We start from the raw sequence: 14,052 nt of genomic DNA, 5'->3' as shown, positions 1-14,052 counted from the left end.
ATAAGTTTTGTCAGCAAGTGAAAGCCCTTGACATCCCAGGGGATGGGAGACAGGATTGAGGTTGTGGGATTGGAAGCGTACCCACCAGGCAGAATGGGGAGACCGGGGGCATCGAGGGGGTGATGTAGTTTCATAGTTAATTATGTCAGAAACACTCGGTGTGACTTCTGCCTGTCACCTACTAGCTGTTTGGACCCAGATTAGTGTAAAACTTTTCTAAGCCTCAGTTTCCCTGTCTAAGGTTGTTAACAGTGCCTACCGAGTAGGGTTGTTGTGGGGATGAAATGAGACAATGCGTATAAATAACAGCACTTAACACTGGGCCTAGATGCACACTGTGAGCACATGACAGAAATCATGACAATGACGATAAGGGTCCACCTCATCTTAGCAGTTTTCCTTTGGCTAGAAACACCTGAGTGTCACAACAGGACAAAGGTGACATTTCTGACTGCTTTGTTGCCCACCCTCCTCCAAATAGATTGGCGTTGCCTTAGAATACACGGTCTAAGACTTAGGAGTGAGTAAGTCAATCCTGGAAACAGATGAGCTATGACACTTTAAAAGCCGGAAGCCCAGTGGAGCTGAGACATGACGAGACCCAGAACACCTACAGCTCCCAGAAGCCAGTCCGGATGTGTGGAGGGCAGCCTCTCCCGCCACAGCCTCTGCATTATTAACAACCCCAGAGGCCAGAGAACCAAGTGACAGGGACGATGCTGATTTGTCTGGTTTGTAACTTGTTCCCTACTTCCCTTCTCCTCTTCCTCCTCTTCCCTTGAGGGCCTGTCCCCGGGGCCCTCTCCTGCGTGCTCTGGGCCCCGCCAGAGTGTGGGACACAAGAGCCCCTTTATTTTTCGTGCTTCTCAGCAGGTGTCTCTGCAAGCTTTGATGGCACCAGCAGTTGAAACTCAGGTATTCTACTTGGGAACTGATCTGATTGCACACAGTGCTGGAGTAAAGATCCCTGAACAAACCGAACTGGATTTGAGTCCTGTCTAAACCACTTACTTTGCTGGCTGTGTTAACCTTGGACCAGAAACAACATCATCTGAACTTGACTTCCCTCATCTTGAAATGAGGATGATGAACCGTGACCTGCTTCCTTCACAGGGGAATCAGATCAAATCAAATCAAACCAAATGAAAGGATGGTGGAGGGAGGTGTGTGGGTTCAGCAGGGATTCGCAGACACCTCTGGCTCCGCGTGAGGCATGTGGGGTACACGGGCAAGCAGAGCAGTCACGGGGCCCACCCTCCTGGAGCTTAAAGTGGGCGGGAGACGAGTAACTCCACGAATGCAGAACGATGGATGACCTCAGCTGAGGGGCATGAAGAACGTGTCCCAGGGCTCTGCTACAGTCTGCCCCAGGGACCAGCTGCGGTCTGAGAGGTCATCAGAAAGGCTTTTGTGACGAGTTGAAGTTTGAGCTGAGAGCTGAAGGATGCGCAGGAGTTCACTGTGGAGGGATGGGAGGAGCTCGGGAACTTGGCAACCCAGGTGGAAAGGCCAGCTTGGACAGGCAGCCTGAGGCAGAAGGGGCCATCTTGGGGCCCTTTGGACACCTGAAGGAAGACGGCATGTTGGGGGGCAGCAAGGAGGGGACAAGCCAGGCACACACAGCCCTGTCACCCCCGGTAAGGATTTTGGACCCTCTTCCAAGAGCCATAGGAAGCCGTTGAAGGGTTTAAGCAAGGCACTGGAAGGGTGACGAGAGGCAGTTTACTTCTCTTTTCAGACACCCCCTGAACTGCATGCCGGCTAGACTAAAGGGGGACAGAGCGGAGCAGGGACAGCAACCATGGCCACTGTACTTGCCCCTAAATTGTACAGTGCTCCAGACACAGGACAGCAGTGGCCTGGACCGGGGCCATATTCTTGCAGTGTCACCGTTACAATGCCCGGGTGAAAACCTCACCCTTCTGTCTTAGTGTCCTAGGGCTGCCTTAACAAGGTACCACACACTAGCGGGCTCAAAACAAAACAACACAAACGAAATAAGTTTATTCTCTTACAGTTCTAGAAGCTGGAAGTCCAAAATCAAGGGGTCAGCTGGGCCATGCCCCCTCAGAAGGCTCTACCTAATGATCCTTCCTTGCCCCTTGCAGGCTTCTGGTGTTGCTGGCAATCCTCAGTGTTTCTTAGAGTGTTTCTGTGTCCATTATCACATGGCCTTCTCCTCGTGCATCCAAATTTCTGTCTTATAAAGGACACCGGTCATTGCATGAGGGCCCACCCTTAATTTGATGACATCTTCAGAGACCCTGTGTCCAACGAGGGTCACATTCACAGATACTAGGGGCTAGGACATCAACATATCTTCTGGGGGGACTCCGTTCAACCTGGAGAAGCTCCTCTGATGCCGTTGCTCCCTGGGCTACAGCCCAGCAGGGAGAACCATCCACAGAGACCTAACTCCCTTGAGACTGGATAAGATGGAGAGGCTCCATTTCTTTTAAGTTTATTTATTTTTGAGAGAGAAAGAGAATGAGCAGGGGAGGGGCAGAGAAAGAGGGAGAGAGAGAATCCGCGCTGGCAGCACGAGGCCCGACGGGGGAGGCTTGACGCGGGGCTCTATCTCACAAACCATGAAATCGTGACCTGAGCTGAAATCGGGAGTCAGATACTTAATCGACTGAGCTACCCAGGTGCCCCAGGAGAGGCTCCCTTTCAACACAGGAGCCAGGAAGCCTGCAGCCCCCCAGGGAAGCCTGTGTGTGCGTGCGTGCATGCGTGTGTGTTCAGCATGACACATACAAGTATTTAGGGGTGACCCAGGAAGCACAGGCCGTGGTTCTGGTCCTCAGACCTCACTGGCTGAGAGACTCGGGGCAAGACTTTCTCTTCCCTGGGCCTGTCTCCTCTCTAGTAATGCCGGAAATGATACCTGTCCCACCCTCCTTGTAGTGGCTTTCAGAGGAGTCCAGCAAGGCCATCAACAAGTATTTCCTGAGAAGATGCTGTGTGCCTGACCTTGAGAGAACTCGGTGGGAGTGTTCTCGGGAAAGGGCCAGTGGGAGCTGTCCTGTCCTCCCATGTTAATTCCCCAGCTTTTCTCATCCAGCAGCAGGATGGTTAAGAGCACAGACTCCAGTAGCTCCCAGGGGCAGGAGCAGAGATGAAACTAGAGTGTCCAGGAATTGATAATTCCCGAAGCTGGGTGATGGGTCGATGGGCGTCGGGGGGGGGGGGAAGGTCCTTTATTCTATTCTACTGTTAATATGTTTGAAATGATTCCTAATTAAAAAAAAAAAATGTAACAAAGAAGACTACAGCCTCTGGAGCCACACTGCCTGGATTTAAATCCAAGACCTGCTGCTTACTAACTGTGTGGACCTGGGGCGAGTTACTTAACTTCTCTGTGTCCCAGTTTCCTCTTCAGTTAAACAGGGATACTAATGGTGAGCTGCCCCAGGGAGTGTTTGTGAAGATTAGATGAGTAAACCGCGCATGAGGCCCTTGGGCTAGTGCCTGTACGGCTGAGTTCTCAACACACAGTTACAATGCCTTACAGAAACCAGGCACCAGAGAACGATGTGTGACTGAGCTCGAGTCATCAGGGGCACCTTCACAGAACCACACAGTCAGCCTTGCAGTTCCCCTCGGTCATACCTGCTGCTTGGCTTTGCCTCAATTTGGGTTTCCTGCAAACTGCGGCAGGATATGAGTGCAAGTAGTTGTTTGGGGAGGAGACTTCGAGAAACACCAGCAAGAGAGTGAGGCAGTGAGAATGGGAACAGATGGCCTGTGATGGCACCAGAGCAGGCAGCTGTGCACGATCCCATGGGTGGCCCTGGGATCCAGCACAGAGCAGGCGCTCGGGGCTATCCCACCCGAGGGGGCGCAGAGTCCGGGGCAGAGGCAGGTGCCAGCAAGCTGGTAGCCGTGAGAACAGATGCTGAGGGGGTGTGGACGGGGCACACAGAATCCACCTGTGAGCTCTCTTAACGGCTCTTCTGACACCTGCTTAAAGCCTTGCCGTGACGGGGCTTCCCTTCAGAACGAACCTCACTCCAAGCTGGATGGCCCTGACTTACCATTAAATGAGGGGTAATAAGGGCAAAAGCACTTCAGTATTGGTTTTCAGTCAGAGCAGCCCCTGGAATAGGAGTGGTGAGTGTGTGCCATTAGGACTGCTGCCTCCCTGCTGCTTCAGGGGACACCTCTCTTCTCAGTCCTGGCACTTTTTTGTTGTTTGTTTATTTTTGAGAGACAGAGAGAGCATGAGCAGGGGAGGGGCAGAGAGAGAGGGAGACAAAGAATCCGAAGCAGGCTCCAGGCTCCGAGCTGTCAGGACAGAGCCCAACGCGGGGCTTGAACTCACGGACTGTGTGATCATGACCGGAGCCGAAGTCGGACACTTAACCGACTGAGCCACCCAGGTGCCCCTCAGTCCTGGCATTTTTATGCTGAGCCAGAATATAGCCTCAGAGCCTTTCTTAATATAGTTTTAGGTATCCATTACAACCCATTAGCTTAGGCACTTCAGTGAAGCCTGTTTTCCATCCCTGCCCTAGTGCTTATGAAGCTGGGGGAACTCCCAGGGTGGAAGACGCCGTGTTGCTGTATGATTCTGGGCAAGAACACATTTAACTTCTCTGGCCCTCCCCCATCCCCCTCTGGCTGGATCGAAGGGCCTGAGAGCAGTGAGGCAGAGGTGGAGTTTGTTTGGTACAGTAGGAAGAGCCTGCTCTTTGACAGTCAGGCTGGGTTGTAGACCTTGGCTTCATCATTTATGAACTGTGTTCCTTGGGCAGGCTCCATTTCCCGCTCTGAGCTTCGTGGTATCGTCTGTAAAATGGGGTTGTAATACCCCATCTGTGGTGTTATTGTAGGTGTCAGAGATTACGTGTATGAAGCAGGGAGCTCCACGTGTGGGCAGGGGCTCAGTAATTGTCCCTTAGAATTGTCATCATCATGACCATCATCATCTTCATCCAAATCCTCTTCCAGCTCTCCAATTCTGTGACTTCAGGGAACGTGCTCATCCAAGAAGACAGTGTGGTAAGAGAAGGCAACAGCCCTGATTTTGTGTAAATGCATTTCCTGGTAAGGACAGGAGGCACATAATTGCCCCTAAATAATTGCTCCGACTTTACCACAAGCTGTCAAAAGGCCCTAATTGGTCGATCTGTAATGACTGCGGCCATCTGCGTGTGGGGTGATTTAGCGACGGGGCTCTGCCCGAGCCGGGCCCTCGATGATTAGAGCCAGCCGGGGTGATATTTCACCCTCTGATGGGAGTAGTGGTGTGTGGGTGAAGGAAATTATCTCATCCTTGTTTTAATGACCTACCAGTTGAACCCAGCCAAGAGGCAGCGGTGGTCACAGACAATGACTATGGATTTTTCTTTTTTTTTTTTTTTAAAGATAGTGTTCCTGCCCGAACAGCAGCATATCTGGAGCATGATCATGCCTCTTGCTATCTTGTTTCACTGCCCAAGAATGTCTCTTTTGGAAAGATTTAGTCCCTCAATTAGGGCAAATTGATTTCTGCTTTCTACAGAGTCACTGTTCCAAAGAGAAGTGGTAAAGGGCAGGAGGCGCCATATTAATCTTGGCAGGCAAGCGGGAAGGCGGCCCGGAGTATTTTTCAGCCTTCCAGCCTCGGCTTGTACATGTGGAGATCATCTTTTCTCTGTATATCTTTTAATTGCTCTGACCTCCAAGATGCCAGGGGATACAACACAAAACACACTTCAGGTGGTGGAAGTTTCTGGAGACTTCTGTCGAGCCACTGGAGCAGTGTCCTGTGCAAAAGTGGTTTTAAGTGGCACCTGAGATGATCTCAGTTGGTTCAGAGACTTTGCATTAGGCCGCATTGAATCATGTGGAGAGTTTTTCTCTTTCCAACTCCCGTCTGTGTCTTCTGGTTACCTCGGATGGAGAGCCTCGGTTGGTTTCCCATGTCTCCTTTCTTGACAGAGAAGCAGACCGTGAGCTCCCAGTGTGGGAGGGAGGGGCAGGAAGATCTGCCTAAAATTGAGTCACATTGTTTTATTTTTATTTGTTTCGGTTTTTCATTAACTCTTGATTCCATTTGGTATCAATTTTCCATTTATGATGTTTATTTCCCTTTAACGTAAATGTAATTCAGTAATTTTTTTTAATTTAAAAAGGTGAGTTGATTTAAAAAAAAAACAGATTAGAGTGGGATAGAACTGGCAAAAAAAAAAAAAAGTCGGAGCATATGACTGTAAGAGCTTGGGGAAACATAAAAAGGGGGAAACATCATGTCTCTATACAAAACCTCTCAATTTACTGCCTATACAACCACAGGCGAGTTTCTTAGCTTCTTTGAACATCCGTTTTCTCACCTGTCGGGTGGGAAGAAGCATGATGTAGAGTATGATTTTATGAACCAAGCGAGATAAAATGTGTGCAGCTCCTTTGCAAATTATAATCTGCTTTAGGTGACAGTGAAAGTGAAACATTTCTGTACGGAGTTAGAAAAATAAAAGGGTCATTGGGCTCTGAACCAGGCAGCCAGGGGACCCTGGTTTGGAACCCAGCCCTGCTGTTAAGTATATGTCAAAGGTGAGTCCTTCCCTTCTCTGGACCTCAGCTTTCTGTCTACAAAATAAAGAAACTGAACTACTCTAGCGGTTTCCAGGCCTGGCTGTGCATCAGAATCTCTTGTGGGTCAAGTGAAACTGAAAACGCTGGATGCTACCCCAGGCTTAGCAGGTCACAGTCCCCTGGGATGATGCCCAATGCAGCTGCATTTATAGCTGGCTCACCAGGTGATCCGAATGTGCTCCCTGATTTAGGAGGGCCCTTCCAGCTCTAAGCCCGGATGCAGTGAATTCAGAGCAGCCTGGGTTAGGAAAGGGGGTCACCTGGTAGCTCTGGTCATGTGCTGACTGGGCTTCCATGAAGCCTGGGTCCTGGGCCCTAGAAGACCCGGTCCAAACCGTGATTCAGGGATAGCACCAAGGCCCAGAAGAAATCAAGGATGGGCCCACTGTGCCAGACATGAGAGCCCTGTTCTCCTGATTTTCAGTTCAATTTTCCCAGCTGAGACAGAGAGTATTATTTTGGCTGTTGATGAGCTGCAAATGATCATACACTGAGTTATTTTTTGTGTCTGGTTTCTTTGGTTCAACATAGTAATTTTGAATCATCCATGTGGTTGGGTACACTAAAATTTGCTCCTTTTGTTGCTGAGTAGGGAATCTATTGTATGACTCTACTACGATTCATTTGTCCCTTCACCTGTTGCTGACATTTAGGTTGTTTCTAGTTGGTACTATTATGAATAAAACCACTGTGAAACATTTCATTGTTTTTCCAGGTTTATGTTTCTGTTTCTCTTGGGTAAATACCTACAAGTGGAATTGCTGGACATAGGACAGTTGCCTCTTTACCTTTGTAAGAAGCAGCTTTTTAAAGTGGTTGTACACTTTGTATTCCTTCCAGCAAGGAATGAGTTACAATTGCCCACCTCTTCCCCAGTACCTGATATTGTTCCTGTCTTTACTTTTTGCCATTCTGGGGAATGTAGTTTTTAATTTTGTTCTGTTTTGTTGATGGTTAGCATTTTTTTTTCTTTTTAAATTTTTATTTAAATTCTAATTAGTTGGGGCACCTGGTGCCTCAGCCGGTTAAGTGTCTGACTCTTGATTTCAGCTTAGGTCATGCCACAGCTCTAAAGTCAAGCCCCACATCGAGCTCCATGCTGAACGTGCAGCCTGCTTCCTCTGCCCCTCTCCCACTTGCATGCACGTGTTTTCTCTCTCTCTTTCTCAAATAAAAATAAATAAGTAATTTTAAAAATAAACATAGGGGCGCCTGGGTGGCTCAGTAAGTTAAGCGTCCAACTTCAGCTTGGGTCACCATCTCGTGGTCTGTGGGTTTGAGCCCTGCATCAGGCTCTGTGCTGACAGGTCGGAGCCTGGAGTTTGCTTCGGATTCTGTGTCTCCCTCTCTCTCTGCCCCTCCCCCACTCACTCTGTCTCTATCTCTCAAAAATGAATAAATGTTTAAAAAAATTAATAAAAATAAATAAATTCTAGATAACATACAGTGCAATATTGGTTTCAGGAGCAGAATTTAGTGACTCATACAACACTCAGTGCTCATCATAACAAGTGCCCTCCTTAATGCCCATCACCTATCTAACCCATCCCCTACCTCCCTGCCTTCACCAACCTTCAGTTTGTTCTCTGTCTTTAAGAGTCTCTTACAGTTTGTTTCCCTCTCTCTTTTTTCTTTTTCTCCCCTCCCATATGTTTATCTGTTTTGTTTCTTAAATTCCACATGAGTGAAATCATATAGTATTTGTTTTTCTCTGACTTATTTCACTTAGCATAACAAACTCTAGCTCCATCCACATCATTGCAAATGGCAAGATTGATGGCTGAGTAATATTCCGTTGTATATAATATACCACATCTTCTTTATCCATTCATCAGTCAGTGGACATTTGGGCTCTTTCCATAATTTGAGTATTGTTGATAATGCTGCTATAAATATTGGGATGCATGTACCAAGTCAAATCTGTATTTTTATATCCTTTGGGTACATACCAGTGCAATTGCTGGGTCATAGGGTAGTTCTATTTTTAACTTTTTGAGGAACCACCATACTGTTCTCCAGAGTGGTCACACCAGTTCCCACCAACAGCACAAAAGGGTTCCCCTTTCTCCACATTCTCACCAAAACCTGTTGTTTCTTGTGTTGTTGATTTTAGTCATTCTGACAGGTGTGAGGTGGTATTTCATTGTGGTTTTGATTTGTATTTCCTTGATGATATGTGATGTTGAGCATTTTTTCATGTCTCTGTTAGCCACCTGGATGCCTTCTTTGTTTTGTTTGTTTTGTTTGGGTGAGGTTGTAATTATTATTTTATTATTTTTTAATGTAATTTATTGTCAAACTCGTTTCGATACAGCACCCAGTGCTCATCCCGACAAGTGCCCTCCTCCCTGCCCATCACCCACTTTCCCCTCTCCCCCCACCCCCCATCTACCCTTGGTTTGTTCTCAGTCTTTAAGAGTCTCTTATGATTTGCCTCCCTCCCTCTCTGTTTGTGACTATTTTTTCCCTTCTCTTCCCCCATGGTCTTCTGTTAAGTTTCTCAAGTTCCACATATAAGCAAAAACATATGATATCTGTCTTTCTCTGCCTTATTTCACTTAGCCTGATACCCACCAATTCCATCCACATTGCTACAAATGGCCAGATATCATTCTTTCTCATTGCCAAGTAGCATTCTATTGTATATGTAAACCACATCTTCTTTAACCATTCGTCAGTTGATGGACATTTAGGCTCTTTCCATAATTTAGCTATTGTTGAAAGTGCTGCTATAAACATTGGGGTACATGTGCCCTATGCATCAGCCCTCCTGTATCCTTTGGGTAGATTCCTAGCAGTGCTATTGCTGGGTCATAAGGTAGATCTGTTTTTAATTTTTTGAGGAACCTCCACACTGTTTTCCAGAGTGGCTGCACCAGTTTGCATTCCCACCAACAGTGCAAGAGGGTTCCCGTTTCTCCACATCCTCGGCAGCATCTATAGTCTCCTGATTTCTTCATTTTGGCCACTCTGACTGGCGTGAGGTGGTATCTCAGTGTGGTTTTGATTTGTATTTCCCTGATAAGGAGTGACGTCGAGTATCTTTTCATGTGCCTGTTGGCCATCTGGATGTCTTCTTTAGAGAAGTGTCTATTCATGTCTTCTGCCCATTTCTTCACTGGATTATTTGTTTTTCGGGTATGGAGTTTGGTAAGTTTTTTATAGATTTTGGATACTAACCCTTTATCCAAGGTGTCATTTGCAGATCCCTTCCTTCATTCCATGGGCTGCCTTTTAGTTTTGTTGATTGTTTTTTTTTTTTGCTGTGCAGAAGTTTTTCATTTTGAAGTCCCAAAAATTCATTTTTGCTTTTGTCTCCCTTGCCTCTGGCAACATGTCTGGTAAGAAGTTACTATGGTTGAGGTCAAGGAGGTTGCTGCCTGTGTTCTCCTCTAGGATTTTGATGGTTTCCTACCTCACATTTAGGTCTTTCATCCATTTTGAGTGTATTTTTGTGTATCGTGTAAGAAAGTGGTCCAGTTTCGTTCTTGTGCATGTTGCTGTCCAGTTTTCCTAGCGCCATTTGTTGAAAAGACTGTCTTTTTTTCGTCGGATATTCTTTCCTGTTTTGTCAAATATTAGTTGACCATATAGTTGTGGACCCATTTCTGGGTTTTCTGTTCTGTTCCATTGATCTCTGAGTCTGTTTTTGTGCTACTACCATACCGTCTTGATGACTGTAGCTTTGTAATATAGCTTGAAGTCTGGAATCATGATGCCTCCAGCTTTGCTTTTATTTTTCAGGATTACTTTGGCTATTTGGGGTCTCTTGTTGTTCCATAAAAATTTTAGGATTGTTTGTTCTAGCTCCGTGAAAAATGCTGGTGGTATTTTGATACGGATGACATTAAATGGGGAGATTGCTTTGGGTAGTGTAGGCATTTTAATAATGCTCTTCTAATCCATGAGCATGGAATGTTTTCCCATTTCTTTGTGTCCTCTTCAATTTCCTTCACTAGTGTTCTATAGTTTTCAGGGCACAGAATTTTTTTTTTTTAAGTTTACTTATTTTGAGAAAGAGAGAGAGTACATGCAAGTCAGGGAGGACCAGAGAGAGAGAGAGGGAGAGGGAGAGAATCCCAAGCAGGCTCTGCACTGTCAGCGTGGAGCCCAGCACAGGGCTTGAAGCCATGAACCATGAGATCATGACATGAGCCAAAATCAAAAGTCAGACACTTAACTGACTGAGCCATCCAGGTACTCCCAGAGTACAGATCTTTTACCTCTTTGGTTAGGTTTATTGCTAGGTACCTTATGGTTTTGGCTATGATTGTAAATGAGATTGATTCCTTTATTTCTTTTTCTGCTGCTTTGTTATCAGTGTACAGAAATGCAACATATTTCTATAAGTTGATTTTATATCCTGCAACTTTGCTGAGTTCATGTATTAGTTGTAGCAATTTTTGGTGGAGTCTTTCAGGTTTTCTTTTCTTTTTTTTAATTTTTTTTTTTTTTTTTTTTTTTTTTTTTTTTTTGGGGGACAGAGACAGAGCATGAACGGGGGAGGGGCAGAGAGAGAGGGAGACACAGAACCGGAAACAGGCTCCAGGCTCCGAGCCATCAGCCCAGAGCCCGACGCGGGGCTCGAACTCACGGACCGCGAGATCGTGACCTGGTTGAAGTCGGACGCTTAACCGACTGCGCCACCCAGGCGCCCCATCTTTTTTTTAATTTTTGATTTTTATTTATTTTTGAGAGAGAGACAGAGTGTGAGTGGGGGAGGGGCAGAGAGAGAGGGAGACACAGAATCCGAAGCAGACTCCAGGCTCTGAGCTGTCAGCACAGAGCCAAGTGCGGGGCGTGAACTCGTGAACCATGAGAACATGACCTGAGCCAAAGTCAAACGCCAAACCAGCTGAGCCACCCAGGTGCCCCTCAGGTTTTCTACATAGAGTATTATGTCATCTGCAGATAGTGAAAGTTTGACTTCTTCCTTGCTGATTTGGATGCCTTTTATTTCTTTTTTGTTGTCTGATTGTTGAGGTTAGGACTTCCAGTACTATGTTAAACTGTAATGGTGAAGAGTGGACATCCCTGTCTTGTTCCTGATCATAGAGGAAAAGGTCTCAGTTTTCCCCATTGAGGATGATATTAGCACTGGGCCTTTCATATATGGCTTTTATGATGTTGAGGTATGTTCCATCTATCCATACTTTATTGATGGTTTTTATCAAGAATGGATGCTGTATTTTGTCAGATGCTTTTTCTGTATCTATTTAGAGGATTCTTATCCTTTCTTTTATTAATGTGGTATATCATGTCGATTGATTTGAGAATATTGAACCATCCCTGCAGCCCAGGAATAAATCCCACTTGGTTATAGTGAATAATTCTTTTAATGTACTGTTGGATTCAATTTGCTACTATTTTGTTGGGGAGTTTTGCATCCATTTTCATCAGGGAAATTGGTCTGTAACTCTCCTTTTTAGTGGGGTCTTTGGTTTTGGAATGAAGGTAATGCTAGCCTCATAGGAGTTTGGGAGTTTTCCTTCCACTTCTATTGTTTGGAACAATTTGAGAAGAATAGGATTAACTCTTCTTTAAATGTCTGATAGAATTCCCCTGGGAGGCCATCTGCCCTGGACTTTTGTTGGCAGATTTTTGATTACTGATTCAGTTTCTTTGCTGGTTATGGGTCTATTCAAATTTTCTATTTCTTCCTGTTTCAATTTTGGTAGTTTGTATGTTTCTAGTAAATTGTCCATTTCTTCCAGTTTGCCTAGTTTGTTGGCATATAATTTTTCATAATAATTTCCTATGATTATTTGTATTTCTGTGGTGTTGGTTGTGATCTCTCCTCTTCCATTTGTGATTTTATTTACTTGGATTCTTTCTTATTTCTTTTTATAAGTCAGCTAGGCATTTATCAATTTTATTAATTCTTTGAAGAAACCAGCTCTTAGTTTTGTTGATATGTTCTACTGGTTTTTTGTTTGTTTGTTTCTATATCATTTATTTCTGCTCTAATCTTTATTATTTACCTTCTTAGGCTTGCTTTAGGCTTTATTTGCTGTTCCTTTTCCAGTTCGTTTAGGTGTAAGGCTAAGCTGTGTATTTGAGACCTTTCTTGTTTCTTGAGGTAGGCCTATATTGCAGTATACTTCCCTCTTAGGACTGCCTTTGCTGCATCCCAAAGATTTTGGACTGTCATGTTTTCATTTTCATGTCTTTCCATGTGCTTTTTTATTTCTTCTTTAATTTCATGGTTAACATTACTTCTTTAGTAGGACTTTCTTTATCCTCCATTTGTGGTCTTTCCAAATTTTTTCTTGTGGCTGACTTCAAGTTTCATGGCATTGTGTTTGGAAAATATGCATGGTATAATCTCCATCTTTTTGTACTTGTTGAGGGCTGATTTGTGACCCAGTATGTAATCTACTCTGAAGAATGTTCCATGTACACTCGAAAAGAATGTGTATTCTGCTGCTTTACCATGAAATGTTCTTTTAATACATCTGTTGAGTCCAGCTAGTCCAGAGTGTCATTCAAAGCCATTGTTTCCTTGTTGATTTTCTGCTTCAATCATCTGTCCGTTGCTGTAAGTGGGGTGTTAAAGTCCCTTACTATTATGGTATTTCCAGTGAGTCTCTTTATGTTTGTCATTAATTGGTTTTTATACTTGAGGTCTCCAAGTTGGGGGCATAAGAATTTACAATTGTTAGATCTTCTTGATGAATAGACCCCTTAACTATGATGTAATGCCATTCATCATCTCTTGTTAGTTTTTGCTTTAAAATCTAATTTGTCTGAATCGGGAGGGCAGAAGATGGCGGCGTAGGAGGACGCTGGGCTCACCGCGCGTCCTGCTGATCACTTAGATTCCACCCACACCTGCCTAAATAACCCAGAAAGCCGCCAGAAGACTAGCAGAACGGAGTCTCCGGAGCCAAGTGCAGACGAGAGGCCCACGGAAGAGGATAGGAAGGGCGGAGAGGCGGTGTGCGCTGCACAGACTGGCGGGAAGGAGCCGGGGCAGAGGGGCTGCCTGCCGGCCAAGCAGAGCCCCCGAGTCTGGCTTGCAAAAGCAGAGGGGCTGGACGGAGTGTGTTCCGACAGCAAGCGGGACTTAGCATCTGGGAGGTCATAAGTTAACAGCTCTGCTCGGAAAGCAGGAAGGCTGGAGGACAAAGGGAGGGAGAGTTGTTGAGCCCCGGGACGACAGAGCTCAGTTTGGCGGGGAACAAAGGCGCTCACCAGCACCATCTCCCTCGTCCATCCCCCAGCCAAAATCCCAAAGGGAACCAGTTCCTACCAGGGACTTGCTTGCTCCGAGCAAACACCCAACACTGTGCTTCTGCATCCCTCCGGGGGGTCTGACTCCCTCCCGGTGCCACAGGGCCCCTCCTGAAGTGGATCACCAAAGGAGAAGCGAGCTAAGCCTGCCCCTCCTGCCCCCATGCACCTTGCCTACCCACCCCAGCTAATACGCCAGATCCCCAGCACCACAAGCCTGGCAGTGTGCAAGTAGCCCAG

At 45.9% G+C, this 14,052-nt stretch overlaps 1 protein-coding gene across 3 annotated transcripts in view; it reads left to right on the top strand.

Annotated features, from left to right (window-relative positions):
* The window catches only part of GALNT10 (polypeptide N-acetylgalactosaminyltransferase 10), a 224,220-nt gene that overhangs the window by 154,944 nt on the left and 55,224 nt on the right, over nt 1–14,052 (top strand). For 2 of the 3 annotated variants that reach the window (XM_049647941.1, XM_049647943.1), the window contains exon 5: nt 4,954–5,004. The exons of the other annotated variant lie outside the window; for it this stretch is intronic. In XM_049647941.1, coding sequence (XP_049503898.1) covers nt 4,954–5,004 — 51 coding nt within the window. The remainder of the gene's footprint in view (nt 1–4,953; nt 5,005–14,052) is intronic. 3 annotated transcript variants of the gene reach the window in all.

This window comes from Panthera uncia (genome assembly GCF_023721935.1).
Source record: "Panthera uncia isolate 11264 chromosome A1 unlocalized genomic scaffold, Puncia_PCG_1.0 HiC_scaffold_17, whole genome shotgun sequence".
Lineage (NCBI taxonomy): Eukaryota > Metazoa > Chordata > Mammalia > Carnivora > Felidae > Panthera > Panthera uncia.
Note: the sequence above shows the minus strand (reverse complement) of the source record. Positions and strands in the feature narration are given on the sequence as shown.